Here is a 26,008-nt window from a genome sequence, read left to right as displayed (position 1 = left end):
CTGTTTTGGGGTGCAATATTCAACATATGTCTGTTAGGGCTAGTTCATTTATCATATTATTTAGATTCTCTGTTTCCTTATTGATCCTCTGTTTAGATGTTGTCTTTTTTTTTAACCTTTGTTCCCCTATTATATATTTTTATTCCATATGTTCTACTCATCCGTTGACAAGGTAGATAAAAGGAGCATCAGACACAAGGTTTTCACAATCACACAGTCACAATGTGAAAGCTATAGCTTTATTCAATCATCATCAAGAAACATGGCTACTGGAACACAGCTCTACATTTTCAGGCAGTTCCCTCCAGCCTCTCCGTTACATCTTGAATAACAAAGTGATATCTACTTAATGCATAAGAATAACTTCCAGGATAACCTCTCGACTCTGTTTGGAATCTCTCAGCCATTGACACGTTGTCTCATTTCACTCTTCCCCCTTTTGGTCGAGAAGGTTTTCTCAATTCTTGATGCTGAGTCTCAGCTCATTCTAGGGTTTTTCTCAATCCCTTAATGCTGAATCTCAGCTTATTCTAGGATTTCTGTCCCACGTTGCCAGGAAGGTCCACATCTCTGGGAGTCATGTCCCACATAGACAGGGGAAGGGTGGTGAGTTTGCTTGTTGTGTTGGCTGGAGAGAGAGGCCACTAGATGTTTTGTCTTTTGATGAAAGTGGTTTGTTGAAGTCTCCCCTGTTATTGTATTGACATCTATAACTCCCTTCAATTTTGCCAGAGTTTGCTTCATGTATTTTGGGGCACCTTGATTAGGTGCATAGATACCTGATTGTTATTTCTTCTTGGTGAATTGCTCCTTTTATTAATATATAATGTCCCTCTTTGTCTCTTATAACACTTTTGCATTTAAAGTCTATTTTGTCTGATATTATTATAGCTACTCCAGCAGTTTTTTTTTTGTTATTGCATCCCTAGTATATCTTTTTCCATCTTTCACTCTCAACCTGTTTGTACTTTGGGGTCTAAAATGAGTCTCTTATAAATGACATGTATATGGATCATATTTTTTTATCCATTCCATCAGTCTCTTTTTTTTTGATTGGGGAGTTTAATCCATTAACATTCAATGTTATTACTGTAAAGGCAGTACTTACTTCATCCATTTTATCATTTGGCTTTTATTTGTCATATCTGTTTTTTCTCTTTTTATCCTTTTAGTTACCCTTACTGATAATCTTCATTTCTATATTCTCTCCCAAGCCTCTCTCTCCTTTCTTTCCTTTTCAGCCAGCAGAATTCCCTTCAGTATTTCTTGTAGGGCAAGTCTCCTTTTAATGAACTCTCTCAGCTTCTGTTTATCTGTGAATATTTTAAATGCTCCCTCAATTTTGAAGGACAGCTTTGCTGGATAAAACAATTCTTGGTTGGCAATTTTTCTCTTTCAGTATCTTAAATATGTCATATCACTGCCTTCTCACCTCCATAGTTTCTGATGAAAAATGGGTATTTAGTCTTATTTGGCTTCCCTAGTAGGTGATGAATTGTTTTTCTCCTGCTGCTTTCAGAATTCTCTCTTTCTCTTTGGCATTTGACAGTCTGATTAGTATGTGTCTTGGATGGGTCTATTTGGATTTATTCTATTTGGGGTATTTTGGGCTTCTTGGATTTTTGCGTATTTATGTCTTTTATACGAGTTGGGAAATTTCTAGCTATTATTTCTTCAAGTATTCTTTCTGGCCTTTTCCCCTTTTCTTCTCTTTCTGGGACATCCATGATGTGTCAGTTTGTGTGCTTTGTGTTGTCAATTATTTCCCTGAAACCCTGTTCAAATTTTTCCATTCTTTTTTCCATCTGTTCTTTTGCATGTCTGAATTTAGGTGTTCTGTCTTCTAGCTTGCTGATCCTTTCTTCTGCCCCTTCAAATCTGCTGTTGTATGTCTCTAATTTGGGGTTTTTTTGGGGGGTGGGGGTGGGGGATGGGGGGACCACGGGCAGTCTCCAGGAATTGAACCCAAGTCTCCAGCCTGGCAGGCGAGAATTCTGTCACCGAGCCACCATTACACTTCCCTCTTATATATTTTTAATTTCATCTATTCTATCTTTCATTTCCATGAGATCTGTTATTTTTCTTTGTATGGCTTCAAATTCTTCTTTATACTCACTCACTTTTAAATATCCTTTTCCTCCTTAGCCATCTCCTTGAATTGATTTTGGAGATTTGTTTGAACATCTTTGATTAGTTGTTCTAAATTCTGTTACTTCTCTGACTTTTTAATTTGCTCTTTTGACTGGCATTCCTCCCCACATTTTAGTATGCCTTATGTTTTTTTGCTGATAAATGGGCATCTCATTTCCTTAATGGGCTTCTTCTGAAGGTTGGTTTCTCTCTCTTGTCTAGGATTTTGTTGTTGATTGGGTTTTTATTCAGGCTCTTCTATGACAGATGGTATGTCAGTATTTCCCATTCAAAACAGGGCCAGGTACCTGTGAAGTGGGCAAAGACCAGATCCAAAGGGCCCTGGGAGAAGGTCAGAAAAGACTCCAGGAAGGCCCTTTTTTTCCCTTCTACATCACAGCCAGTAGATGGTGCTCTTTGGCTACTTAGTCCCCCCAGACCTACAAAAGCAGTTCCTTATGGCTCTTTGTGAGTCTCACCTCTGATGCAGTTGAAACAGTGGCACCCAGCAGCGTCTGATCTGGATGGGCTGAAACTGCAGGATCCCATGTTCTGACTTTGCCAGCCAGTATCTAGCTCAGTTCTGGGCTGTGTCCCACTCTGTACTTGGGGCAAAGGATTCTCGCAACCAGCTCACAGCTGCCCCCAGCCAAGGATCAGACTGCTTGCTACTGCTTCCCTCAAAGGGTGGGGAATGGGCACCAGGAGCTGTGGACAGAATTAATCACAGCATCTGATCATCGTTTCTCAGTCTCTTCCTCCCTTGCTTCCCTGGATGTTGTACTGAACTCCCCTGGTCACTGGATCCCCAAAACAGTTGATTTGGACAGTTTCTGCCTGGCTACTCACTGCTTTGTGGAGAAAAGTAGTTTCTGCTGCTCCCTCCCTACTCTGCCATTTTTTTACATTAAGTAGCTAACATAACCAATAGTTTACGGACAGCAATAAACTAGGGTCTCTGGTAATGAAACCACAATCTAAGCACATTCTATATAACAGATCATCCAAAAATTACTTCAGTTTATTAAGATATAAATTATAAAAGGGGGGCGTTACACTGTGTTTCCCCATTTTTCTTTTCTACAAAAATAGTAGCATATCACATTTAACGTATCTTAGAGATCACCCCATATCAACAAACAGAGAACACATCTTCATTCTTTTTTATGACTGCCTACAATTCCATTGTATAGATGTGCCAATCCATTTTTACTACATTCCTGTCTTTGGAAGTTTCTGTACTTTCTGTTCACTGTCATTTATCTATATACTCCTGCACAAGGGCTGTACTATTTTAATTATTATGACTTTCTATAGATAGATCTCCTTTCCTTTTAGATTATTTTCAGGCTTTACTTCATGTTTATTTTTCCTTATAAACTTTAAAATCAGCTAAGTTCCAATAAAAAAATCTTATTGTTATTTTTTATTGAGATTGAATCATACCAATAGCATAATATAAAAGGAAGGGGCATTTTTATGATAATGAACCTTTCTAGCCAAGAACATAGGTCACTTTTTAAATTAGTAAATAATGCCTAAGCCCCTCCAGGCAGGATTATACCCTTGGAGTTGGGAAGTGGTAAATGGGCTGAGGTGAGCCAGAGTAAACTAGTCAGCGGAGGTTTGATCACTTTTGAAGATAAACAGCTTTTGTCTGAGGCTATCTGAGTAACCACATCACCCCCAGAAGAAGGCCTGGATCTACAAGTTGGGGAGTTATCAGGATTCTAGAACTGTAAGTGGGGCATGGACAGATGGCCCCATTGAGCAGAGCCCAGCAGTCAAGGGACACAGCCAGCTGGAGCCAAGCTCATACAGACGGGGCCAGGGCGCTAGCTCTAACCTCCCTCTCCTCCCACCCTCTGGTCTCCAGGCTCCCCACTGGCCCAACCCCACCAACACCCCGCGGACCTGGGAGCTTATGGTCTGGTCCATCAGGTCAGCTTCTGTCAGCTCCCAGCACAGAGAGCAGGAAGGAGAAGGTATAGACTGGACAAGGGGAAACAAACGGTAGTCAAGCCACCACAATCCAAGCATTCCGGTCTCTCAGAGAACTCTTTCTGCTCTGATAGAAATGGAAACAATCGAGATCGAAAGGTTACCAGAACATAACAAATATAAAAAGATTTTGTACCTAAGCAGGAAAGCTAAAAGCATACAGAAAACAGCAGGAATAGAAAGGATGAGTGAGTTTTGTTGTACAGGGCCAAATGTTCAGAGGCAAAAAAATGTACAAGGGAAAATATTACAATAATATTACAAAATTCTACAAAAAAATGACAATAATATTACAAAAATAATAACACTAATTATTATTATTATTCTATAACAATAATATAAAATATTTTCCAGATCATTTTAAAACCCATAGAAATAGCTGCCTATCCAGAGCTTTCTTTTCTGAGCCACATCCATGTAACAACCTTCCAGGAGAGGCCTCAGTCACTGGAAGGCACACTCAGGCCTTCACCAGAGCTAAAAGCAGGAAAGCCGTACGCAGTTTGCAGCTTCACAGTTAAACTGGTCCCCGCCTGTCCAGTACTAGCCAGCCTTGTCTTATCCAGATCAGAATGTAACTGGCCCAGTCTTTGATGGGAGCAGATTGTATTGGCTTCTCCAACCAGGTCACCTCTCCAGGAATAGTTTACTGAAGAGTTATCCAGAAGAAAAAGGTCTTCATAAGTTATTTTAGGGATGGTAGATTCCAACATTGATGGGGAGAGCCAAGGTAGGGCGGGACTGAGTGGAGCCTGCAGCTGATGAGGTTCCGTAAGAGATTCCACTGGGCCGTCCTGGGAGGGAGCAGGAGGTTAGGGAGAAAGCAGTATGAGGCCCAGACTCTGAAACATAACAGAGTCACCTGGCAAGGAGAAAGTCCCCAAGATAAGGTCCTGTTAGATGAATTAGAAATTGACACCAGCCTATTTTTAAAGGACCATTTAGGTTAGCAATTTAAAAGCATGCACTTTGCTCAGACAGACCTGACTGCCACGTATTAAATGGGACCCTTAGCTAAGCCGCTCAACCTCCTTAAACCTCAGTTTTCCTCGACTGTGAAACAGAGTGACAGTAAGCGTACACACCTCGTATTATTTTGTGACAATGAAATGCAATAAGGTGGGAATGCTTGTGTACAGCTTTTAGCACAGGGCCCGGCACAAAGTAAGTCCCTCTGAATGTAAATTGTTTAATCATTGTTTAGATCTTGTTATATGAGCAGATATTAACTAAATAAAAGAAATCCGCTGGGTAAGATAGCTTCCAAACTTAGTTCAAAACATTTTGCTGGTTGGGGTGAGCGAGAGTTAAGGAATCAGAACTATAAAATAGGATTTCAAATGCTTCTATCTTACTAGAAATCAGACATTCTTCTAGTGACCTAGTCTCCCTCAGCTCCAGAATTTGGAGAACTGATGAAAACCTTTCAGAAATATAGACTATAAATGCATATGGTTCTTGTTAATTGAATAGGTAATGTGTTTTAATATTTCATGAGCCAGTGGGTATTATGTTATTAAAATACAGTATAAAATTCAGGGAAGCTGCCAGGTTGTCCCCCATAGTTTTAAATTTGAGTTTCAGTCAGATCCCTAATGGGTCTCTCCTTAGTTATAGGATACTTTTAACTAAAAGAAATCTTCATTGAGATATAGTATTTAAATGAAACCCAGAATTTAGATTCAGAGGCTTTGTATGCAAAACCTGCCAATTATCTACTATATAAACTCCTGGGCTTCAGTTTCTTCATCTCAAAAAAGGTGATGATAATGATAATCATCTCTTAAGATTTCTATGAGGATCAAATAAGATGTATAAAAGCTGCTTTGTAAACTGCCAGGTATTATACAAATATTAGCTATTGATTAAGATTTTTTAGTGCAATTTAATTGAGATATATTCACAAACCATATAGACTATCCACAGTATACAATCACTGGCTCACGGTATCATCACATACTTGTGCATACATCCCCACCATCAATTTGAGAACATCTTCATTACTCCAGAAAAGAAATTAAAATAAAAAAGAGTAATACATCTGTTCTATTCCATGAAAAAAATGTTTCATACCTGTACAGTTTATCACAGACACTGTCCACCACAAGATTCCCTGTGTTATACATTCCCATGTTTTAACCTCCAACTTTCCTTCTAATGGTATACATGACTCTAAACTTCTCCTTTCCATCACACTCACACACCACTCAGCACTGTTAAATATTCCCACAATAATGTGCCACTGTCTCCTGTATCCAAGTTCACCCTAGTTTAACATCCTGCATATATTAAGCATCCGCTTCCCTGCTGATGAGCTTTTTATTCCTGCTGGTGGAAGGAGCACGAGACTAAAACTCAAGGGACCCAGGTTCTGATCTCTGCTCTGCCCCTTCCCAGATGTATGACCTCAAGCAAGTAACTTAATCTCCTAGAAACACAATTTTGTCATCTAGGAAATATTCTAGGATTATAAATCTTTTCAGAGGAAACAAGATAGTTTGGAAGAACAAGGGATTAAGAAAAAGCAGTCCTCTACAAAGAGCAGGGGAAATGCTCCCACCAGGGCGAGCAGGAGAAATGCTTCTGAGACATGAAGGAACAGAGCCGGACAGAACAAAGCATGGTCTGGGACGTAGTCATAGCACCCAGGTCTGATGGTGAGCAGAAATCTGAGACAGGTGCACTGTCAGCACTGACCTACATATGAGACCCACAAAAAACAGGCATCGCTGCTACCTGAATCCAGTCCCTCGTGCACTCGTTGGACTCTCCTAGTCCTGTGATAGCAGCACCAGCAGCAAGACCTCTAAGGCCATGGAAGCCTTTTGCCAGGTCCCGCAGACACATGCCTGTGAGGTCCCCATACACATGCACAGTGTAAGAACATCAATTCTGGGCATTCCCAGGAATCAGGCAGACCCAGGCAGCTATTCTGAGGAAGCCCCAGGATTTGATGGGAAATAGAACTGTCAGAGCAACTGCTTTCAGGCCTCCTTTTGCTGAAATCCCTACCACTACCTTTTGCTGCCTCCATATGTTGATAGGGTCAAACCAAAGCATTTTGCAAGATTCCTAGAAAATTTCAAATAAACTCAAGAACAAATAAGAATCACAGGCATCTCCAGGTCCCCAAGGAAGGAAAAACAGTTATGAGAAGACTGGTGTTATAGAAAGAGAAAAAGATTGAAAGGGAGCCTTTGGAAGACCCTAGGAACAGCTGACATGTGGTGAATTAGTTCTCCAGAAGGGATAGTACAGCAGGGCCCAAGTGAGGGCAATGAATGCTCAGACAAGGCCTGAAGGGTGCCTCTTTTATCAAGAAAATAAATAATGGTCCATGCCAGGCACCATATGGAATCAGGTGGGAAAAGCACATCTAGGTAAATTTCTGTCCCCACCTATCAGGGGCTCTTCTCAGCTCCTTCTCCACTGGCCAAAGATAAAAAGACTCTCTGCCAAATTTCTCTCCCAACTTGTTAGTTTCAACATGTCAACAAGAATCTCTAGTTTGGCATATATAAATGCCTAGTTAACAAAATGGCTGTCCTAGAGACCCCTAATAGACATTAATTCCAAGCTTTTTAAACTTTTATGTGTAGCTGTTTAACTGTTGGAAATGTTCTTAACCTCTCTAAGCCTTGTTACCAACAGGAGGGCAAAAAAACCCAAAACAAAACGGGAATCCACACCACCCACTGGTATCCCAACTTAAGAACAAAAAGATTTGCTCTAACTTCCCTTTGCTTACTGACTGACTAATCAAGGAGAGACGTATCTCTACGTACATTAGGTTTGTCAGTAGCATGCACAAGCCTCCAGAGAGCTGTTAGCACAATCGTTTCTGTGTTAACAGGGCAGTTTAGTTCACGGAGTATCAAGATGCTGAGTAGTCAACCAGAGCTCAAAGAATTCAGTGAAATTCGATAACATATTTGTTTATTAGAATATGCCAATTAGCAAAACATTAAATCAAACAATGAAAAGTAAACTGATCTGAACTTCATTTTCTATTACTGTCACGGGAAACTGTGGGAAAGTGCACATTCCTTAAGAATGGAGTAAACTTCCTCATCTTCTTTCCAGATCTCCCCTCAGTCTGAGCCTTTGTAGTTTGTGATAAACATGACCTCTCCCAGCAAGCCTGTTGTGCTGTGGCTGCCACCAGCTTGCCTCTAACCACAGGAAATGATCGTGGTACTTGCTGTTTGCTGAGCCCCAACTGGTGCTGGGTGCTTTGCACACGTGCTCTCACTATGCCTCGCACACTTATCTGCATTCCACAGAGGAGGACATGGGCACAGAGAGGGGCCGGCTGCTTGACCGGCTGCCCACCTGGTTGTTCCTGTCCTTGCCGTCCCCTGCAGGTGCCCATGCCCTAGAAGTGACCTCTGTTACATGTCCCGGCCCCTCCCGGGAACACTCACAGCCATCCAGCATTCTACACCTTCTCCTCCGACGCATGGACAGTCCATCTGCATTTCCTTGGTACATCTGGGTACCAAGGATCTGGTACTGCCAGATCTCTTTTCTTGTCCCCGTACCCTTCTCCCCAGGACCTCATTCTTAGATATTAGTAAGCCTTCTCAGAAAAACAGAACTGACAGGAGATCATATATATATGTAAAAATTACGAGATTTATTATAGGAACTGGCTCAGATGATTATGAGGATTGGCACGTCTGAATTCTGAGGTGCAGGTCACGAGCTGCAAACTCCAATGAAGGTTTTTGATCAGTTCCTCAAGAGAAGCTGACTGGCTAAAGCAGAGGTGGAAATTCTTCCTTCTGACTGCTGGAATCCTGAAATGTAAAGCTTCTCCCATTGTTTAAGTCAATCTCCTTTGTTAACTGTAGATATCATCAGTCATAGATGCAATCAACTGATGATTTAAATCCACAAAATACTCTCACAATAGCAGTCAGGCTAGTGCTTGCTTGACCAAACAACTGGATGCCATAACTTAACCAAGGTGACACATGAACTTAACCATCACAGATATAAAACATTCGGCCTCTTCCCATCTATCAAACACCTTCTTCCTCTCACTCTAAACTCACCTTTAAACCTTATTTTCTCAGAAGCTAGTGGTGATGAATGAGATTCCTTCACTCTACAAATACTCTGAGAACACAGTTCAGCCGTTACAGAGACTACTTAGTCTTTCAGAGAATGAGCTCTCCCAAATCCACCTAACCACCAACACAACAAAAACATTTCTCCCTTAGCATTCTCCTCAAACTATCCAAATGCTCCTACCTAACCCTAAGGTGAGAACTGATTGAAACATCACTCTGTTCATTGGTTGTCTTCGGCTTCAATGAGCATTCCTTGTACTGTGTTTACAGGGGACTGCTGGCTTCTGGCAGCCATTGCCTCCCTCACCTTGAATGAAGAAGTCCTGGCTCGAGTTGTTCCCTTAAACCAGAGCTTCCAGGAAAATTATGCAGGGATCTTCCACTTTCAGGTAATTCGGTGGTTACCTCGAGATTCTCTTCAACAGGTCCTGGGCACTAGGAATTGGTTCCCTGGTTTGGCCAAGTTTGTTAGTCTCTGGTGCTTGCAGACTCCCAAGACCAACGCTGCTTACAAGTGTGAGAAACACATCCACCAAGGACGCTGAGAGAGAGCAGGAAGTTCCTGACCCACCCTTGATGTGGGTCCCTGTGGGGATAGTAGTTGGAAGCCTCTTGGGACATTGCAAGGAGGGAAGTAGAGCAGGATGCTCAGGAACAGTAATTCTCAAGTTTTTGTTTGTTTGTTTTTTAAGTTTATTATTTGAGATCTGAGACAAAATGCCAAGGAACTCCTCATTTCCCTCCCTTCGTCCTGGTAAATGAGAAATAACATTTGTAAAAGCCTAAGGTGCAAGATAGACTGCTAGAGAAGTGGGTGTGGATTTGGAGGGAATGAAGAGTGTCTTCTGTCCTCAGTTTCTTGGTGAGGACTCTATGCAGTAGGGACGTTAGAAGGAGCATCTCGTCCCAGGAGGCGGCTCAAGGAATGGAGCCGGAAGGTGGGGTCAGGAGGGAGTCAGATGCAGCTGAGGCTCAGGGCCCCCACGCTGTCCCTGGCTCCATTTCTAGTCACCTCATGCCACCCCCTTACCTTCCCCTTGTCCTGCAGTTCTGGCAGTATGGCGAGTGGGTGGAGGTTGTGGTGGACGACAGGCTGCCCACCAAGGATGGAGAGCTGCTCTTTGTACATTCAGCAGAAGGCAGTGAGTTCTGGAGTGCCCTGCTGGAGAAGGCCTATGCCAAGTGAGTGACCATGCCCCTCCCCTGACAGCCTGCCCCCGAGTCAGCCCCAGGTTCCCAAACAACAGAAAACAGTCAAGGACTACTTTGTATAGAAGTTCTATTCTAAAACAGGACAACTTTGACCAAAACAGACCTCTAAATTCAAGGACACAGTGCGTGCAGGGAGGCTGGCCCACACTATGCTATTGCCATTTTTAACCACATGCACAGGAACAAGTTGTGCTGCTGATTGTGCTGGCCTTGGGGAGGAACTCTCAACTTTCTTGGCAGGTCATATTATATATTTTTTTTCCCAATTAAAGACAGCAAAGAGTTTTTGCCAATGGACAAAATCTACCCATTGCAGATTTTGTATGAAAGTATGAAAAGTATGAAAATTACAGAAACTTGCCTGAAATATATGGTGTCACTGATGAGAGATGGCTTCCACACACCCCACCCAGCTGCTTCCCACACAGGTTGCCCAGAGTCAAACTGTACAGCTCAGAGCTGCCATTCTCAGCAGGAAGTCCCCCGCCAGCCCCTTTCTGGAAAGACCTAGTTCTGGCCTTGCTGTCTCAGTCCCTTCCATCAAAGCCACTGACTCTAAGACATGGTGTGGACTTCCATTGTTCACAGCATTAGGCCCAGGGGGAAGGGTCAGGATTCACATACCCAGCTGGGAGAACCTGGGGTGTGAGTGATGCTCAAATAGGAGAGTCAGACAAACTGTCAGACTCCAACACGGGAAGCCGGAAGCAAAGAGCCCACGAGACACAGTGCCTATGTCTCAGGCAAACTCTTTGGCTGTTGAATTGTTGTCTTTTGTTTTTGAGCTATCAATGCCAAACAACCAACACCCAGACGTCCCCTTTCCTGCCAGGATGTGGGAAAAATCAATGCGCACACTTGATAGATTGGAACAGATGATCATTGTTGGCCTTCCAACTCTTAGATTTTATGAAGGTTTCAAAAAAAAGTCACTAAGTACCTAGAAAATGGCCACTGTGGAGATGATAACTTGCCTTCCTGGACACCCTGAGTTGGAGACAGCCAAGGAAAATTTGAGCAGAGGGTCCTGGAGCCTCAAACAAAGGGGGCATCACTTTGAGAGGCAGGAGTGTCAGAAGCATCTGCTCCCTCTTACAGGATCAATGGCTGTTATGAAGCGCTCTCGGGGGGTGCCACCACTGAGGGCTTCGAGGACTTTACCGGAGGCATCGCCGAGTGGTATGAGTTGAGGAAGGCCCCTCCCAACTTGTTCAAGATCATCCAGAGGGCTCTGCAGAAAGGTTCCCTCCTTGGCTGCTCCATCGACGTAAGTCCACGCCTCCCTCCCTGACACCCCATCCCCAGTCTGCTCTCACTGAGGTGAGGCTCCAGCAGGACCAAGGAAGTCCTCTGCCCCTAGTTACCATTACCCCATGCCTTGCCCACCCCATTACTCCTGGAGTAAGGGGTCGTTAGGCAGCAGCCAGGCTGTCTGGGGTACCACTGATGGGGTGATGGTGTCTCCTGCCTTTTCCTCTCTACCCTCCTCTGAATCCCCACCCCTCAGCAGAGCCCCCTGCCCTATGCTCTATGCCAGTCCTTAGGGAAGGACTTCTTGGGACAACCCACCCCTATCCCCACCAGTCCATACAGCCTGTGTCTGAAGCCATTTCCTTCACTATACCCGGGTTAATGGCAAAGGGACAGAAAGGAACCATTTCCTCATAACAGCCTAGCTGGCAAACCTCACCAGGGGAAGGGAGGTGGCAAGACGTCCTGTCCTCAAGGAGCCTCATAGCAAAGGCTGCACCCAATACCCCAGCCCCACTTGCTTCCAGGAACAGGTCCACATGGGAACAGATTGGAACCCTGTTCTCAAACTTTTTCTGGGACCATGCCAAAGCACAAGACCCTTTCTACTCTCAACCTTCCTCCCATTACCAAGGCAAAAATATCAACCTTCATCAAAATAGACAGAGAATGGAGTGGTTTTGAGGAGTTTCTAATACAGAAGAAACAAAATCTGAGTGCTGGCCATAGACAAAAGAACTGACCTCGTATACAGCCCATGCTGCTGGCTGGTGCATCTGGGGGACTCGTGATGCTTTCTAGGCATCTGTTCTGAGCCACTCAGCGCTGCCCGGCCTGCGTCTCCTGCGCACCCCCCCCCTCCTCCACACTAATGCCAGGGCTTTAATGTCAGACTGTGTTCGCCCTCCTGGAGGGTTGCATCATTTACATTTTTGCTGGTTGTTAACAGCATTTCAGCATCAGAAAGTGGGGCGGAGGTCCTCCAGGTGCGGCAAAGCCAACTTTGTGGCCTCCCTCCCCAGGCCAGGGCCCTCTGCTCTCGCTTGCACGTCCGGGGTCAGGGACAGCCCTGGGGCGTTTGTAGGCCCGGAGGAGGGAGGAGCGGGTGGAAGGGAGAAGGCGCTGGCCCTGGCTGACTCTCGCCCTGTTCGCAGATCACCAGCGCTGCGGACTCGGAGGCCATCACGTTCCAGAAGCTGGTGAAGGGGCACGCGTACTCGGTCACCGCAGCCGAGGAGGTAACTGCCTAGCAAGGACTTCTAGGGGCCTACCTCCTTAACACAGTAACCAAAAGCACATTCTGCCCGCGATTGCCCGGGGTGGAGCTTGTGCGTACCAAGATCCCCTTTCTAAACGGACCTCGCATTCCTGGAGTTGGAACTGGAATCGGGTTTTCCCTTCCCGAGCCCAGCTGCCGGCGCGCGGGCCGTGCTGCCCTCTGGTGGCGGCGTGTCGGGCTCCTAGGAATTTTTTTCTTTCAAATGGGTTTATAAATTACAACTTTGGTATTCTGGAGCAGGCAAGTGAAAATAATAAAAGAACACTTCGCTTCTGTTTTATAGTGGCTTATATTCTTTAAAGGGCTTTCACATTTGATCTCTTTTCACATTTGAAGCCGTTATCTCTAAATCCAAATGTGTGCAAATCTGCCTCTGCCTCAGCCTCTTACCATCTGTGGGGCTGGGCAAGTGATTCAAACTCTGTCCCTTAGTTTCCTCATCTTTAAAATTGCTGGGTTGATTAAATCACATTGTGCATTAATAGGTAGCTGTCCTTGCTATCTTTCTCCAGTACTACCACTCTTATTATTACTATAGATATTCTTAGACAGCCCAAGTTCACTGTTAATTACAAAACCCAGATTAGACTTTAGGTCTTCTCACATGTTTTGTTTTTTGAATTTCCCCTCCTCTGCCACCAAATCTTTGTTTTGGAAAATTTCAAATCTACAGAGAAGCTGAATGAGTAGAATAAAATATATATACTGTTCCTCGAGATCCAACAGTTGTTAGCATTTTGTCCCATCGGCTTTCTGTCTGTTTGTATACTTTTCCTGAGCCATTTGAAAGTTGCAGATGTCGAGATACTTTCTGCTAAATACTTGAGCATTGGTCTCCTAAAAATAGGACATTCTCTTACATAATACAGTACCATTATCATACCCAAGGAAATGAATGTTCATTAAATAACATCATCTAATATATAACCCATATTTAAATATTCCCAATTCCCCCTCCCCAAAATGTCCTTTAGCGACCCTCCCCTCAATCCAGGATTCAAGCAAGACTCATGTACTGCGCTTGCTTGTTATTGCCAGAGTGTTCTTGTGACAAGCGGCAAAGCTTCCCTGAGTTCCTACGGTGAAAGTGCATCCTGATATAGTCCATTAAACTGAGGTTCAGAGAGGTAAAATGCCAAAGCACAGCCTAGAAAAGCACGTTTATGCATCAGGCTCACCAGAAGGGTTAGCTAGCTGTGGGCCTCCCAGACCCAGATCCCACTTTCCAAACCTGAGCAGCGAATGGTTTGGAAGTCACACCTCATTCCACCTTTTGTCCCCCACCAGTCCCACCCTCACGCCTCGCACTCCCAAACCTCCCCTGGCTCATGCCGAGGAGGCTTCGAGCCCGAGTCATTGCAGGCCTGGCTTGAAGTCCGCCTCTCTCCTCAGGTTGAAAGTAGAGGAAGCCTGCAGAAGCTGATCCGCATCCGAAATCCCTGGGGAGAAGTGGAGTGGACCGGGAAATGGAATGACAAGTAGGTGCCCCAGGTTGGAATCGTGGGACCAGGTGAAGCGAGAGCGTAGGTGTCGGGGGCACCTCTAAGGGTCTTTTAACCGGGCCTCTACTTTCAGCAGTCCGGGTGCCCTTTGGCAAAGCCCAGGGCTCCTGTGATACTTGTTCCTTTTATAGCTCATGGTTAACTCCCTCTGTAGCTCAAATTCACCGTTCCATTGAGCCTCCAGGAAAAAAAAATGCCTCCCCCGCCACCACCAAGCACTTGTTCTATTTCAAGGATGTGAGTTTTATGCCAAAGACCAGAAAGAACTTCCTCTGTTGATTTCTGGAGCTCACCCTTAGGCCTGCCATAGTTTCAACTATTTGGGGTATAATCTCCTCCTTTGAGCCTCTCTTGTAGCCTTCCTTCTGCTTCTCTTTTCTCCTCCTCCACAGCAGGGTACCTGCAGTTCTCCCACCGTTTCCCTGGCCCAATCCCAGGTAACCTCTGCCACAGCAGAGAGACACCTGGACAAGCTTCCAGGGCAGCTGCAGGGCCAAGCGCTCCTCGTCAGACTTTCACTTTCCCCTAAAACAGAGGCAAGCCCATCTCGGTTTGGGCAGTTGATGCTACTTCCTCTCGCTCACTGGTGGGTTGTATTCCATTTCTGGGCTCTCCTGGTCAACAACTCCCAGGATAAATCATCCCCTTGCCTTCCTCCCCTGGGGCTCCTGGCCCTCAGAGGTGAGGGTCGACATCCCTGTTCCGAAACTTTTGGGGTCCTGGGGGGGGACGTCATCATCCCCCTTACTGCTTCTCATACCTCTCCCATTGCTGTTTTCCAGCTGCCCGAACTGGAACACTATAGACCCAGAGGTCAGAGAAAGGCTGACCAATCAGCATGAAGATGGGGAATTCTGGTAAGTTTAGAAGCGTCTTCAGGGAAAGATGCATCTGCCTCCGTGTTGTTGGTTTTTTTACTAGAAAATTGTTAGTTAAAAAAAAAAAAAGGGGGGGGGGCGAGCCACGGTGGCTCAGCAGGTAAGAATGCTTGCCTGCCATGCCCGAGGACCCGGGTTTGATTCCCAGTGCCTGCCCATGTAAAGGGCAGGTTTCTAACTAGAAAAAAGTGTCAACCAGAAATGAGATTATTATTCCAGTAGAGAAGAGACAGAATCCTGGTTTCGTTGTTGTTGTTTTTGTTGTCATTATTTTAAATTCCTCTCAGTGATTCACTATGCAACATTGAGCAAAACGTTCTTAAATCTAATTGACTTCAATGTGGCTAGCTCAACAAAGGGTTTAAAACTGAGCAGCTTTATTTTTTTTGTTTTTTTTTCTTTCTATTATTGTTTTAATTCTTATTCTGTTGTCTTTTTATTTCTTTTTCTAAATCGATGCAAATGTACTAAGAAATGATGAATATGCAACTATGTGATGTTATTAAGAATTACTGATTGTACATGTAGATTGGAATGATTTCTAATTGTTTTGTTAATTCTTTTTTTAATTAATAAAAAAAAAAAAAAAACTGAGCAGCTTTACAAACAAAGAAGGCTGAGAGGAATGAATGCTCAGATGCCAAAAGAAAATTAGGAGAAAAATGGGGCCTTTCTCCTAACTGGTTCCTGGAGATTCTACCCAGCCCCTGAAGCACTGGTCCCTTAGCCAGCAGCAGCAGACCCACTTGTCTGTGAGTCTGTGCAACCCTGAGGACCATGGACATCTGTACAGAACTTGCATTTTACTAAATGAGTCCCCATATACAACATCATTTGATATTCCTTCTCCCGTTTTTATAGAGAAGCATCCTGAGCTTCAGAGAAGTTTAAGTAACTTGCTTGAAGTCATCCAGCTAGAAGGTAGCATAGTAAGGACCAGAACTCGTGCCCGTTCAGTCCCAAGGAGCCATCTCCTGGGCGCTCCTCATCTGGCCTTAGATGGAAGGTCAGAGCTTACCGGTGCATCCTCTTGTAACTGTGGGATGCTTGTGTGTCTGCTTTTGCCAGGATGTCTTTCAGTGACTTCCTGAGGCACTATTCCCGCCTGGAGATCTGCAACCTGACCCCCGACACTCTCACCAGCGATTCCTATAAGAAGTGGAAACTCACCAAGAAAGATGGGAACTGGAGGCGGGGTTCTACCGCAGGAGGCTGCAGGAACTACCCGAGTAAGGCCTGTCACCGTGCTGGGGCATGAGAGGCCAAGGACGCCCCTCACCCTACCCCGTGTGCCATCCCCCAGCCTGGCAGCCTAGAGGAGCAGCCCTCACTCACATAGATCCTCTCCATCTCCCTCCTCCCTGAGCCCCAGACTGCCATCCTTCTCTATTTTCTCAGCCCATTATCTTCTGCATTCATTTGCTTCTTTTCCATAGGTAGAAGCCATGACTTGCTATTTCTTTGATGTCCTTTACTGGCACCTGTGACCTTCCGCTGTGCCCACTGAATCTGTGCACAATCCCACTCCCCCCACCGCCCCCAGGAGCGCCCTTATCCACCCTGAGCCCAGGCAGCCAAGCCCTGCAGGGACCCACACCCACCGCATCCAGAGGCCCCTCTGCATACCAGGTCCTCGCTGTGGCCAGCAGCCCTCCCACCTGCCCCACTCATTCAGCAAATGTGGACTAACCCCCTACTGAGAGGAGGGTGGGGATTTCTCTGGGCCCTTCTGCCCTGATGGCTCAATCCTCCACTCCCCTTCCACCCTCAGAATCCCCTAACCCTGACAGTAGCTGCCGAGTATGGAGCAAACACACTCTGTGCTAGGACCTACTCTAGGTGCTTTGTATATATTATTCCATTTGACCCTTACCACAGACTTTCAGGACAGGCCTCTGATGACCATCTCTGTCTTCAAGATGAGGAAATGGAGGCCTTAGAGAGGTTCAGCCTTGCAGTGTAGGAAGCTGGGCTGTGAACCCAAGCAGTCTGACTCTCAGTACTCGGGTGGGCAGATCATTGTCATAGCTTGATTCTCTGTTATAGACGAGGGAACTGAGGCTCCAAGGGCTTACCAGGGCCACAGAGCAAGTAGGCTCACTGGGACCAGCTGGCTGGTACCTCCAGATGTGGGGCTCTTCCTCCTTCACCTCAAGTACGCAGCCACCAAGTGGTGGATTCAGAGGTGCAGAGAAGACCCTCCGCCTCCCACACTATTACCTCCCTTACCCTCTAGATCAAACTCTCTGTAGAGGGCCCAGAGAGTATTTCAGTTTTGAGGGCCATCCAGGCTCTACTGGAATTACTCAACTCTCCTGCTGTAGTCCAAAGGCAATCCTATTTAATCAAATGGGCATTTCCAATACAACTTTATTTACAGAAACTGGCAGCAGCCCGAGGCCTGCTGCATTAGATGATGCTGCTAATTCCACAGTTAGAGTTTTTCCTGTTAGAGTAGGCAGTCAGCACAGTTACCCTTAACCATGAATGAATACCAGATCCTTCCTGTAAACAGGTTTTGGAAATGGGGACTGTTGAGACGCCACGAGCGTAGGCAGAGGGATAGGGTAGCGAGGGCGAGGGACACAAAATGCAAGGCTGATATTGTGCACACGCTGTTCCTGGCCTCTGGGTTCACTGAGGGGAGAACACAGCCCTGAATCTCCTCTGCCAACACAGCTTGGCCAATCCTTCCTTTCCCCTTAGAGCATGATGACAGGAAAGTACTGCTAGGGGAGCTGCAAGCCGAGCCGAAGGAAACTTGTGCCTGGGGCTCTAACCACTCTGCTTCCAGGTGATAGAAACAGTCCCCAAGACAAGCCAGACTGAGGGCAGGAGAGAGAGAGAGAACTGCAAGAGGATCCCCAAGAGACTCAGCCACAACGGGGCGTCCTCTCTCCGCAGCCCCCCATTGCACCTTGCTCACCGGCAGGGCGCTGCCCACCAGCCCCTCCTGGACTCTGCTCCTGCTGCCCCACCCCATTGCCGGGGGGCGGGGTTCCTGTAGGCTCCTCCCACCGCCCACGCCGGTGCTGACAGTGCTAGCCCGTCCGGGCTGCCCCGGCTGACTGCCCCGGCCCTCTCTGGCTGCAGATACCTTCTGGATGAACCCTCAGTACCTGATCAAGCTGGAGGAGGAGGATGAGGACCAGGAGGACGGAGAGAGCGGCTGCACCTTCCTGGTGGGCCTCATCCAGAAGCACCGGCGGCGGCAGAGGAAGATGGGCGAGGACATGCACACCATCGGCTTCGGCATCTACGAGGTGCGCGCAGGCCAGAGGCGGGCCCCCCCTTCCTCCTCTGCCCTCCCAGCCTCTCTGTGGAAGGCCAACCCCGGAGGCAGGACTGGGGATGGGACCCAGACAGGGGTCTTGGCCAAGGAAGAGCAAAGCTACAGGCCCGGCCAGTCTTAGGAGAACTTCCAGGAGCCTCAGAGAGCTGCAAAGGGGTCCCCACTCTAAAGGGAGACGTCAGAGCAGCGGGTGTGGGGGTACATTTTTATTTGATGGGTGGTGTGCCATGCTGTGTGGGAGCCAGCCCCCCCCCCCCCCAGCTCCCGAAAGCCGGAATGTGTGCATCTTTTCCCAGCCCTGTGATCAGTGAGGACACACTGACCTGAGAACAACGCTGGGGGTCTTTCTACCATGGAAATTGGCAGATACTACAAATCAGGGCTCTTGCCATTCCCCGAGAACCAGTTTATCAGCACACCTCTAGTGAAACCTGGACAAGGGGGTCAAGGGAGAAGGTGTCCTCACCGGCAATGTGGCTTCCCCTGGCGGGACACTGACTGCATACCATTCACCCACCTGAGAAATGGATTTGGGCAAGAGCTGGGCAAGTACCATCAGTTCTAAAAGTGCCCATAATTCCATACCCCTTGGTCTCTGAAATAGCAGTTGAGGATTTCAGATGTGGGACAGAATAGCTCCAGGGACAGTGCAAACTGAATTGTGAGATATGGTCCTCCATCACCCCCATGCACTTGGAAATGCAGACATGGATTTGCAGAGCTGGGAAGGATGTTGGTGATCATTTGGTCCCATTTTAGAGATGAGGAAACCAAGACCAGAGAGAGGAAGTAGGAAACACAGGCTGGCTGTGACAGACAGAAGCCTAGAACTGACACATGCTCCTAACCCAAAGAATAGGAGCCCACCTGCTTTCTCTGGGTACAGCTGTGCTCCCCTGCTAAGAGACCTTAGACATGTCCTTTCACATCTCCATGCCTTTGCTTTTTGGTCTATAAATGTGGACTTTATAAGTTAAAATAAATTGCCACGTCATAAGATTTTTTTTTAAGGTGGAAATGCTTTGAGTTTCTTGGAAAATAATTATCATGTTGATTTGGCTAATATTGCTAAAGCTTCCAAGGAAAGGGGGTAATAAAAGAGACAATCAGAGTGATGGCTTTTTATTTGCAGCTTTCCCAGAATCAGAATTAAGCGTGGCTCTCTTTACCTTTGCAGGTGCCAGAGGAGGTATGTCTGGCTTGCATTAGTTCCTGTTCCTGAGGATTCAGGTTCATCAGCCAGCAAGAGGCTGAGGCTGCCGGAGCTCAGGGGATCTCATGAAGCCTGGGGAGGGCTGGTGGCTGTGAAGGATGATTCTCCTCCTGCTGAGGGGCCCAGGTTCTAGATCCCACTGGTCTAAGTTTCAAGTCAAGGTATCCAGGGCTTCCTTGTATGGCTTGCTGCTTCCTCGCCGCCTGGCAGAGCCCACGCATGGTTTCTTTCCAGGTAGACAACTGCATTCGTCTCCTACAGCTGCCATAAGAAAGTACTACCACTAGGTGGCTTAAAACAATCCTTTCACAGTTTGGGAGGCGAGAAGTCCAAGATCAGTGTATCAGCAGGGTCAGGCTCCCTCAGAAGGCTCTAGGGAAACCTTGTTTGGTGGGGCAAGGAAGGGGGTAGTGTTTGTCTCTAAAAGTAGAATTTTAAAAACAGAAGAATCGTTCCCTGCCTCTTCCTAACTTCTGCTGGCAATCCTCGGCAATTCTTGGCTTGCAGCTATATCCTCCAATCTCTGCCTGTGTCGTCACACGGCCTTCTTCCTTAGATGTCTTCTGTGCCCCTGTGTGAAGGCCGAGGAATTAACTTCCTGTGGGAAGTGGGGCATCTCTGCTGAGAGAGCTGAGCGACTGAAGGGCCCCCGTTGCATGTATGCCTACGAGTTTCTCAGTGGACACTTGTTTGGGGTAGAAAGTTTGCTTTATATCTAAATGAGGCAGACATTGTCACTGTAATCCTTTTATCTCGATAAGTGGAAAAGACATGTCTGTGGAGCCTTTTGCCCCGCTACTTCCACTTGTTTCTCTGTTTATCCATCAGTTCACAGGGCAGACCAACATCCACCTCAGCAAAAACTTCTTCCTGACGCACAGAGCGCGGGAGCGGTCAGATACCTTCATCAACCTCCGTGAGGTGCTCAACCGCTTTAAGCTGCCGGCGGGCGAGTACATCATAGTGCCTTCCACTTTCGAACCCAACAAGGACGGCGATTTCTGCATTCGCGTATTTTCTGAAAAGAAAGCTGACTACCAGTAGGTTGTTTTGGCCCCCTTCTTCCCCCACACCCCTTCTTTATCCGTTAATCTCTTCTTGACCCATAAATAGCTCCTCTGAATATTGATTTCTTTATCCATCATTCCTGCCTGCTTCAAAGGGTTGGTATGGGAATTTGAGGGATCGAAGAATTTTTTAGTGTTATAGTCAAATAAGCAAAGAAAAAAGTCGCTCAAGGATATTTTGATTGTAGAGTGAATTGTAGAATCTAATTTCACAGTTGTGTGTCTGGATTACTGAATTATTTTCATTTAAATGACCCGTATTAGACTACCTCTGAACCCCCTCTCATCATTTGGAGAAAAGTGGGCAGTTCTGGTCTAATTCTCCACTGGCCTGGACAGCCCCCAAGGATATAAGTGATATCCTCTCCCTATCATAGTCATTAGGCCTCCAGGTCCCTCCCCTTCCTCATTGGCTCCCAGCTGTCTGAGTACCCTTTTGTGGCTGGCATTACCGCTTCCTGCCACTGTCAGTTTCAGTATCATCTCTAGTCCACTGCTCAGTGGCCTCTATTCACACAGGTTCCTGCCACTTTGCCCACTGCCTCAGCCATGTATATTCGGTTGGGTACATGGCTGCAAGGGACAGAATCACCCTTGGACAACTTAAGCAAAAGGACAAACAGTGAAAGGCCTTTGGGAGTCCAAAATGGTTGGGAGGCAGGTGGATGAGATGAAGAAAGGCAGGAACCAAGGAAGTGCTGGAGGTTCCTGGGCATGGAAGCAGGAGCCAGAGCAGCTGCTAGGTCACCTCTGCCCCTTGCTCACATCCAGAGACCCAGTAGAGAGTGGTGGGGCCTGGGCACCAGTCAGCCACCCAGCCTGCTGGCTCCTGTAGAGGGACGAGGGCAGTGGGAGGTAGAAGCAGGGAATTATCCTTGCTTCCAGACAATAAATGACAGAGAAATTATTTCACATGAGAAATCAGGATGCTGTTTAGGAGAGAAAACACTGCTAGTCAGCTGCAAGTGCAGGGCACACGTCACTACAGTGTGGCTGTAGGTTTCCTGCCATCGATGGGTTCTCTTCTGTTGCTAAGCTTGCCACAGGGAAGGAACTTTCCCTCGCAGCTGCCACTAGGATCCTTGGAGGAAGCCTCGTGTGTTCAGCTTGCAGTCCCCACTGACACAGAAATGGGAACTTGACCAGATGGCACCTGAATGACACTGGTGTGCATCAAACTCAGTACTGCTCCTCCCTGCCAATCACAAGGCAGTGTCCAAGGGGAGCCTCAGTTCCCTCAGTTCAACTCTTTTCTCCACCCCAATAGGACAGCCCTCCCTTCCCCCTGCCCATAAAGGTGTCTAATTTCCTTGTCCCAAGATATTAATCTGTTCCAGATTCTATCAGCCACAAGAGGTCCCTTTATCTTTTCTTCTATGAGGATGCTCAGGTCAAGGAGATACCCTTATCTGCTTCATAAAGCAGAAGACATCCTTATATGCAGGCCTGTGCACAGGAATAAATTACCCAGTGCCTGTGCTTCTGTTGAAATAACACAAGGCCTCCACACTGCCTGCCTTCTCAACCTTACACAAAAGGGTAGACAATATGTTTACCAGGGTGAAGAGCATTTCAGCTGGAACTTAAGAGCTGTTCCTTCAGGGCAGCACTGAATGAGATGCCTAAAATACTAGAACTGTACCAGATGGAAAGATTGTGCTATTTATTAAAGACTGAAAACTAGCAAACAAAAATCTCCAACTTTCCAAGTTATTTTGGCCATGACACTTCCCATGGATCATTTGTGTCTTAATTTCTGCTCTTTAGGTGATCTGCTATCATATAAACTTGGGACACAGAATCATCCTGTCACCCCCACCCCAAGCTGGATTTTAATGTTGCCCTTCAATTTTAGCAATGATTTCTGCAACACTTTGTTTTTTGCCCTAGCCTCCTTTCCAGTAACATATACTTTCCTTCTATTTCCAGGGTTGTCGATGATGAAATTGAGGCCAACCTTGAAGAGGTACTTACAAACTTACAACTAACCCCTTGAGTCCCACCCTCTCTCTGTCACGGACAGCCCAGAGAACAGAGCAGCAAAAAATAATATCAAGAGTTTAGGAGGCCCCTAAGACTTCATAAACACGGATTAAAATGCAGGATACAGCAGGAAGATGCAGTGGGAATCAGAGGGTCTCTCCCTGCCTGGGCTCTGGCCACTGTGCTGGGTGTGGGGTCCAGTTCCTTTCCTGTTAGGGCTGAGTTAGGCCCTCTGCATGGAGAGGGCTGGGACAAGGAGGCACCTCCACGCAGCACTGAGGGCTGGAGGAACAAAATTCTTGTTACTTTTCCTTGTTGGACCTTGGATTGCTCCTCTGAAATGAGATGAAAATGAAAGAGCTGCATGACATGATTTCTCAAGTTCCTAAGCGTTCCAAAAATTGTGACTCAGTAACAATCCTGAAGGTATTTTAGGGCTTCAGTTCGGGAACTGCAAATTCTGCTGAACATCAGCATATCCAAAGTGAAGGGAGGAGAGCACCACCGATAGGCATAGCTTTGGAGTCACGTGAGATACATCCTTCTCTTCTGTCCTGGGAACTGAGGTGGCTTCAGTAGCTGAAGCTCTGTGCTTGTCTCTATTGAGTAAGAGGCTGAACAATTTCAAAGGGACCCATGGGCTACACTCAGTAGCCACTGTCAAAATTCTTCCATGACACTCCGGCTAGGCATTAAGCTTACCAGTGCCTTTTGGAGTGGATCATGAAAGGTGATTTGGATTGGATGCTAGAGAAGATACCTGTTGTGAGAAATTTGAGTATAACTCCTTCCCACACGGTTTATATTCCCTCTCATGTGTTTTAACTGGAAAGAAATTCTATCATTAATTCTGCACACTGTCCTTGATCTCAATCCCAATAACCTTAGAATTCAGGCCCAAGAGAACCTACAAAGGGAGGATGGAGTTGGAGAGCTAGGAAGAGGGCCAGCTGGCAGCCATGGAAGGGAGACCTTGTGATCATTCTTTGCTCTGACCCATGTTTTCTTATTTCTGTTTCTGCCGCTCACCTCCAGATTGATATCAGCGAGGATGACATTGATGATGGATTCAGAAAACTGTTCGCCCAGTTGGCAGGAGAGGTAGATATTCCAAAAACCTCCGTTATGCACTTTGCCTAATACAAAGGAAAAAACTTCCATTTAAAGGGGAGAATAAACAAACTGAACAAAAGCAAAGGAGAACGGGTCTTCCTTAAGGTCTCCACCCATTGCCAGAGGCCTCCGTTTTCATGCACAATACTGGCTCTGGGTTTCTCCTTTCAAGGGGTTTTTGTTCTCATCTTGTCGCTGTTTTATTTTCTCTGTCCATGCCCACTGAGACATGGAACTCAGCCCCATATCCTGGATTTCCACAAAAGCAATTCATTTATGAGCATTTGAGGAAAGGAAAGTATTTCAAGTCACAAAAATGCAAACAGCTTACAACTCAGTATTGTAATTGACTTCCCTGTCCTAAAAAAATCCCTCAGCCATTTAGATTGCAGTTTTCTACAAAATTATTCAGCCCTCTTTCCTCCCAACACACACACACACACACACACACAAATTTAGCCCTGTCCAGTATCTACTATCGAGCTCATCTGGGCCTCCCTTTCCTTAGCCAAAAACTCACCTGTTTTCCTCTTCCCAGTTTCTCAAGGGAAAGGGGCATTCTAGCGACTTATTTTCCTGCTGACATGAGTCATACACACACACCCCCCAAAAGCAAAAATGACTACAGTCAGTCTCAATTTTAAACAAAGGCAATTGCGCCTCGATTACACTTAATAGGCGTAAGTAAATGGAAGTACCTGAAGAAGTTCTGAGGAGCCCCGACACAATGGAGAAAGGGCTACACCATTCTTAGGGGCAGCTAGTTTGTTTTAGTCAGTTTTACAGAAAGCCTGAGATTTTGAGTTGTAAGGGATGAGGAATTCATGCTGGACAGGAGAAACAGTATGAGAGAACTAAGACACAAACTTGGGTAGGGTGGAGAATTTATTCTTTCTTCTTTACAGCAAAGAAATGTTGAATGAATTCCCCGTAGAGCACACTGTATGTTAAAACATGGATGACTGGGCTGTGGCAGTGCCACTCAAAGTGTGGTCTGGAACAGCAGCAGCAGCATACAGGGCTGTCAGACTTGCAGATTATAGATGCTTCCCTAGGCCTACCTAATGCCCCTCACAAGGGCTGGAACAAGATTAAACAGAGGAGGGGTCCAGTGCACACCTGCCACCCTGTGCATCTGTCTCTGCAGGAGGGAGTAATGGTGCTCTGTTTGCATGTCCACAGGATGCAGAGATTTCTGCCTTTGAGTTGCAGACAATCCTGAGAAGAGTTCTAGCAAAGCGTAAGTATCCCCTCACTGTAAATCTCTCATCCTGATCCTCCTCCTATGGGCATGAGGGAACATGGAATCCTTCCCTTCTACATACTGGCTGCTGTGGCTAAAGCATCACTCCCTACTCCTACAGACACTGTTACCCCCAAAGAATTGGATGAAGGGAGCTCTTATATAATGTAATTTTTTTTAAATGAACAAAATTTTCCAGAGGCCAAAGATCAAGTCCAAATTTCCACCACTTTATGATCTAAACCAAGTCATGTAGCCTCTCTCACATGTTTCCTTATCTACAAAATAGGCATTTTTGCTTGGCTCTTAGAGTAGTTGAAAGCCTTAAATGTGGGAATTGCCTAGCACAGAGCCTGTGTCAACAAATGGCAGCTATTATGATGGCAAATCGATAAGAAAAGACTGAGGCAGCACAGATAATGGGAGCCAGAAAGCATTCCCGAGTTCTTGAATTCTGTGGCTGTATTTAGTGGGGAAACATTGATATAGTGATAAAATCCCACTGATGAGCCAGCATGGAAAGGTCAATGGACCATCTTATACCTGTGCCGAAACTAAGAGAAAGAGAGATTAACAGGCCTCATCTCCCAATTGTGTATAAATAAGTCTAGTCTGAAATGTCAAGTCACTTAAGCCAGTGGGCCAAGCAAACAACTGCAAGCCTCCAGAAGTGGCTGCCTTCAGCCCAGGCTGCAGGGTCTCCACACAATGAATTTAATTGGATAGAGACTTGAGAAATGGACCGGACCCCCGATTTTTGAAAATCTTT

At 46.1% G+C, this 26,008-nt stretch overlaps 1 protein-coding gene across 2 annotated transcripts in view; it reads left to right on the top strand.

The window, feature by feature from the left end:
- The window catches only part of CAPN2 (calpain 2), a 70,774-nt gene that overhangs the window by 30,060 nt on the left and 14,706 nt on the right, over positions 1-26,008 (top strand). The window contains exons 3-15 of one of the 2 annotated variants that reach the window (XM_077149147.1): positions 9,477-9,595; positions 10,255-10,388; positions 11,517-11,685; positions 12,824-12,907; positions 14,341-14,426; positions 15,233-15,307; positions 16,397-16,557; positions 18,422-18,591; positions 19,798-19,809; positions 20,662-20,873; positions 22,830-22,866; positions 23,919-23,984; positions 25,179-25,236. In XM_077149147.1, coding sequence (XP_077005262.1) covers positions 9,477-9,595; positions 10,255-10,388; positions 11,517-11,685; positions 12,824-12,907; positions 14,341-14,426; positions 15,233-15,307; positions 16,397-16,557; positions 18,422-18,591; positions 19,798-19,809; positions 20,662-20,873; positions 22,830-22,866; positions 23,919-23,984; positions 25,179-25,236 — 1,383 coding nt within the window. The remainder of the gene's footprint in view (positions 1-9,476; positions 9,596-10,254; positions 10,389-11,516; positions 11,686-12,823; positions 12,908-14,340; positions 14,427-15,232; positions 15,308-16,396; positions 16,558-18,421; positions 18,592-19,797; positions 19,810-20,661; positions 20,874-22,829; positions 22,867-23,918; positions 23,985-25,178; positions 25,237-26,008) is intronic. The other variant, XM_077149148.1, reaches the window with a different exon arrangement.

The sequence above is a fragment of the Tamandua tetradactyla genome, chromosome 2 (genome assembly GCF_023851605.1).
Source record: "Tamandua tetradactyla isolate mTamTet1 chromosome 2, mTamTet1.pri, whole genome shotgun sequence".
In the NCBI taxonomy this organism is placed as follows: Eukaryota; Metazoa; Chordata; class Mammalia; order Pilosa; family Myrmecophagidae; genus Tamandua; species Tamandua tetradactyla.
Note: the sequence above shows the minus strand (reverse complement) of the source record. Positions and strands in the feature narration are given on the sequence as shown.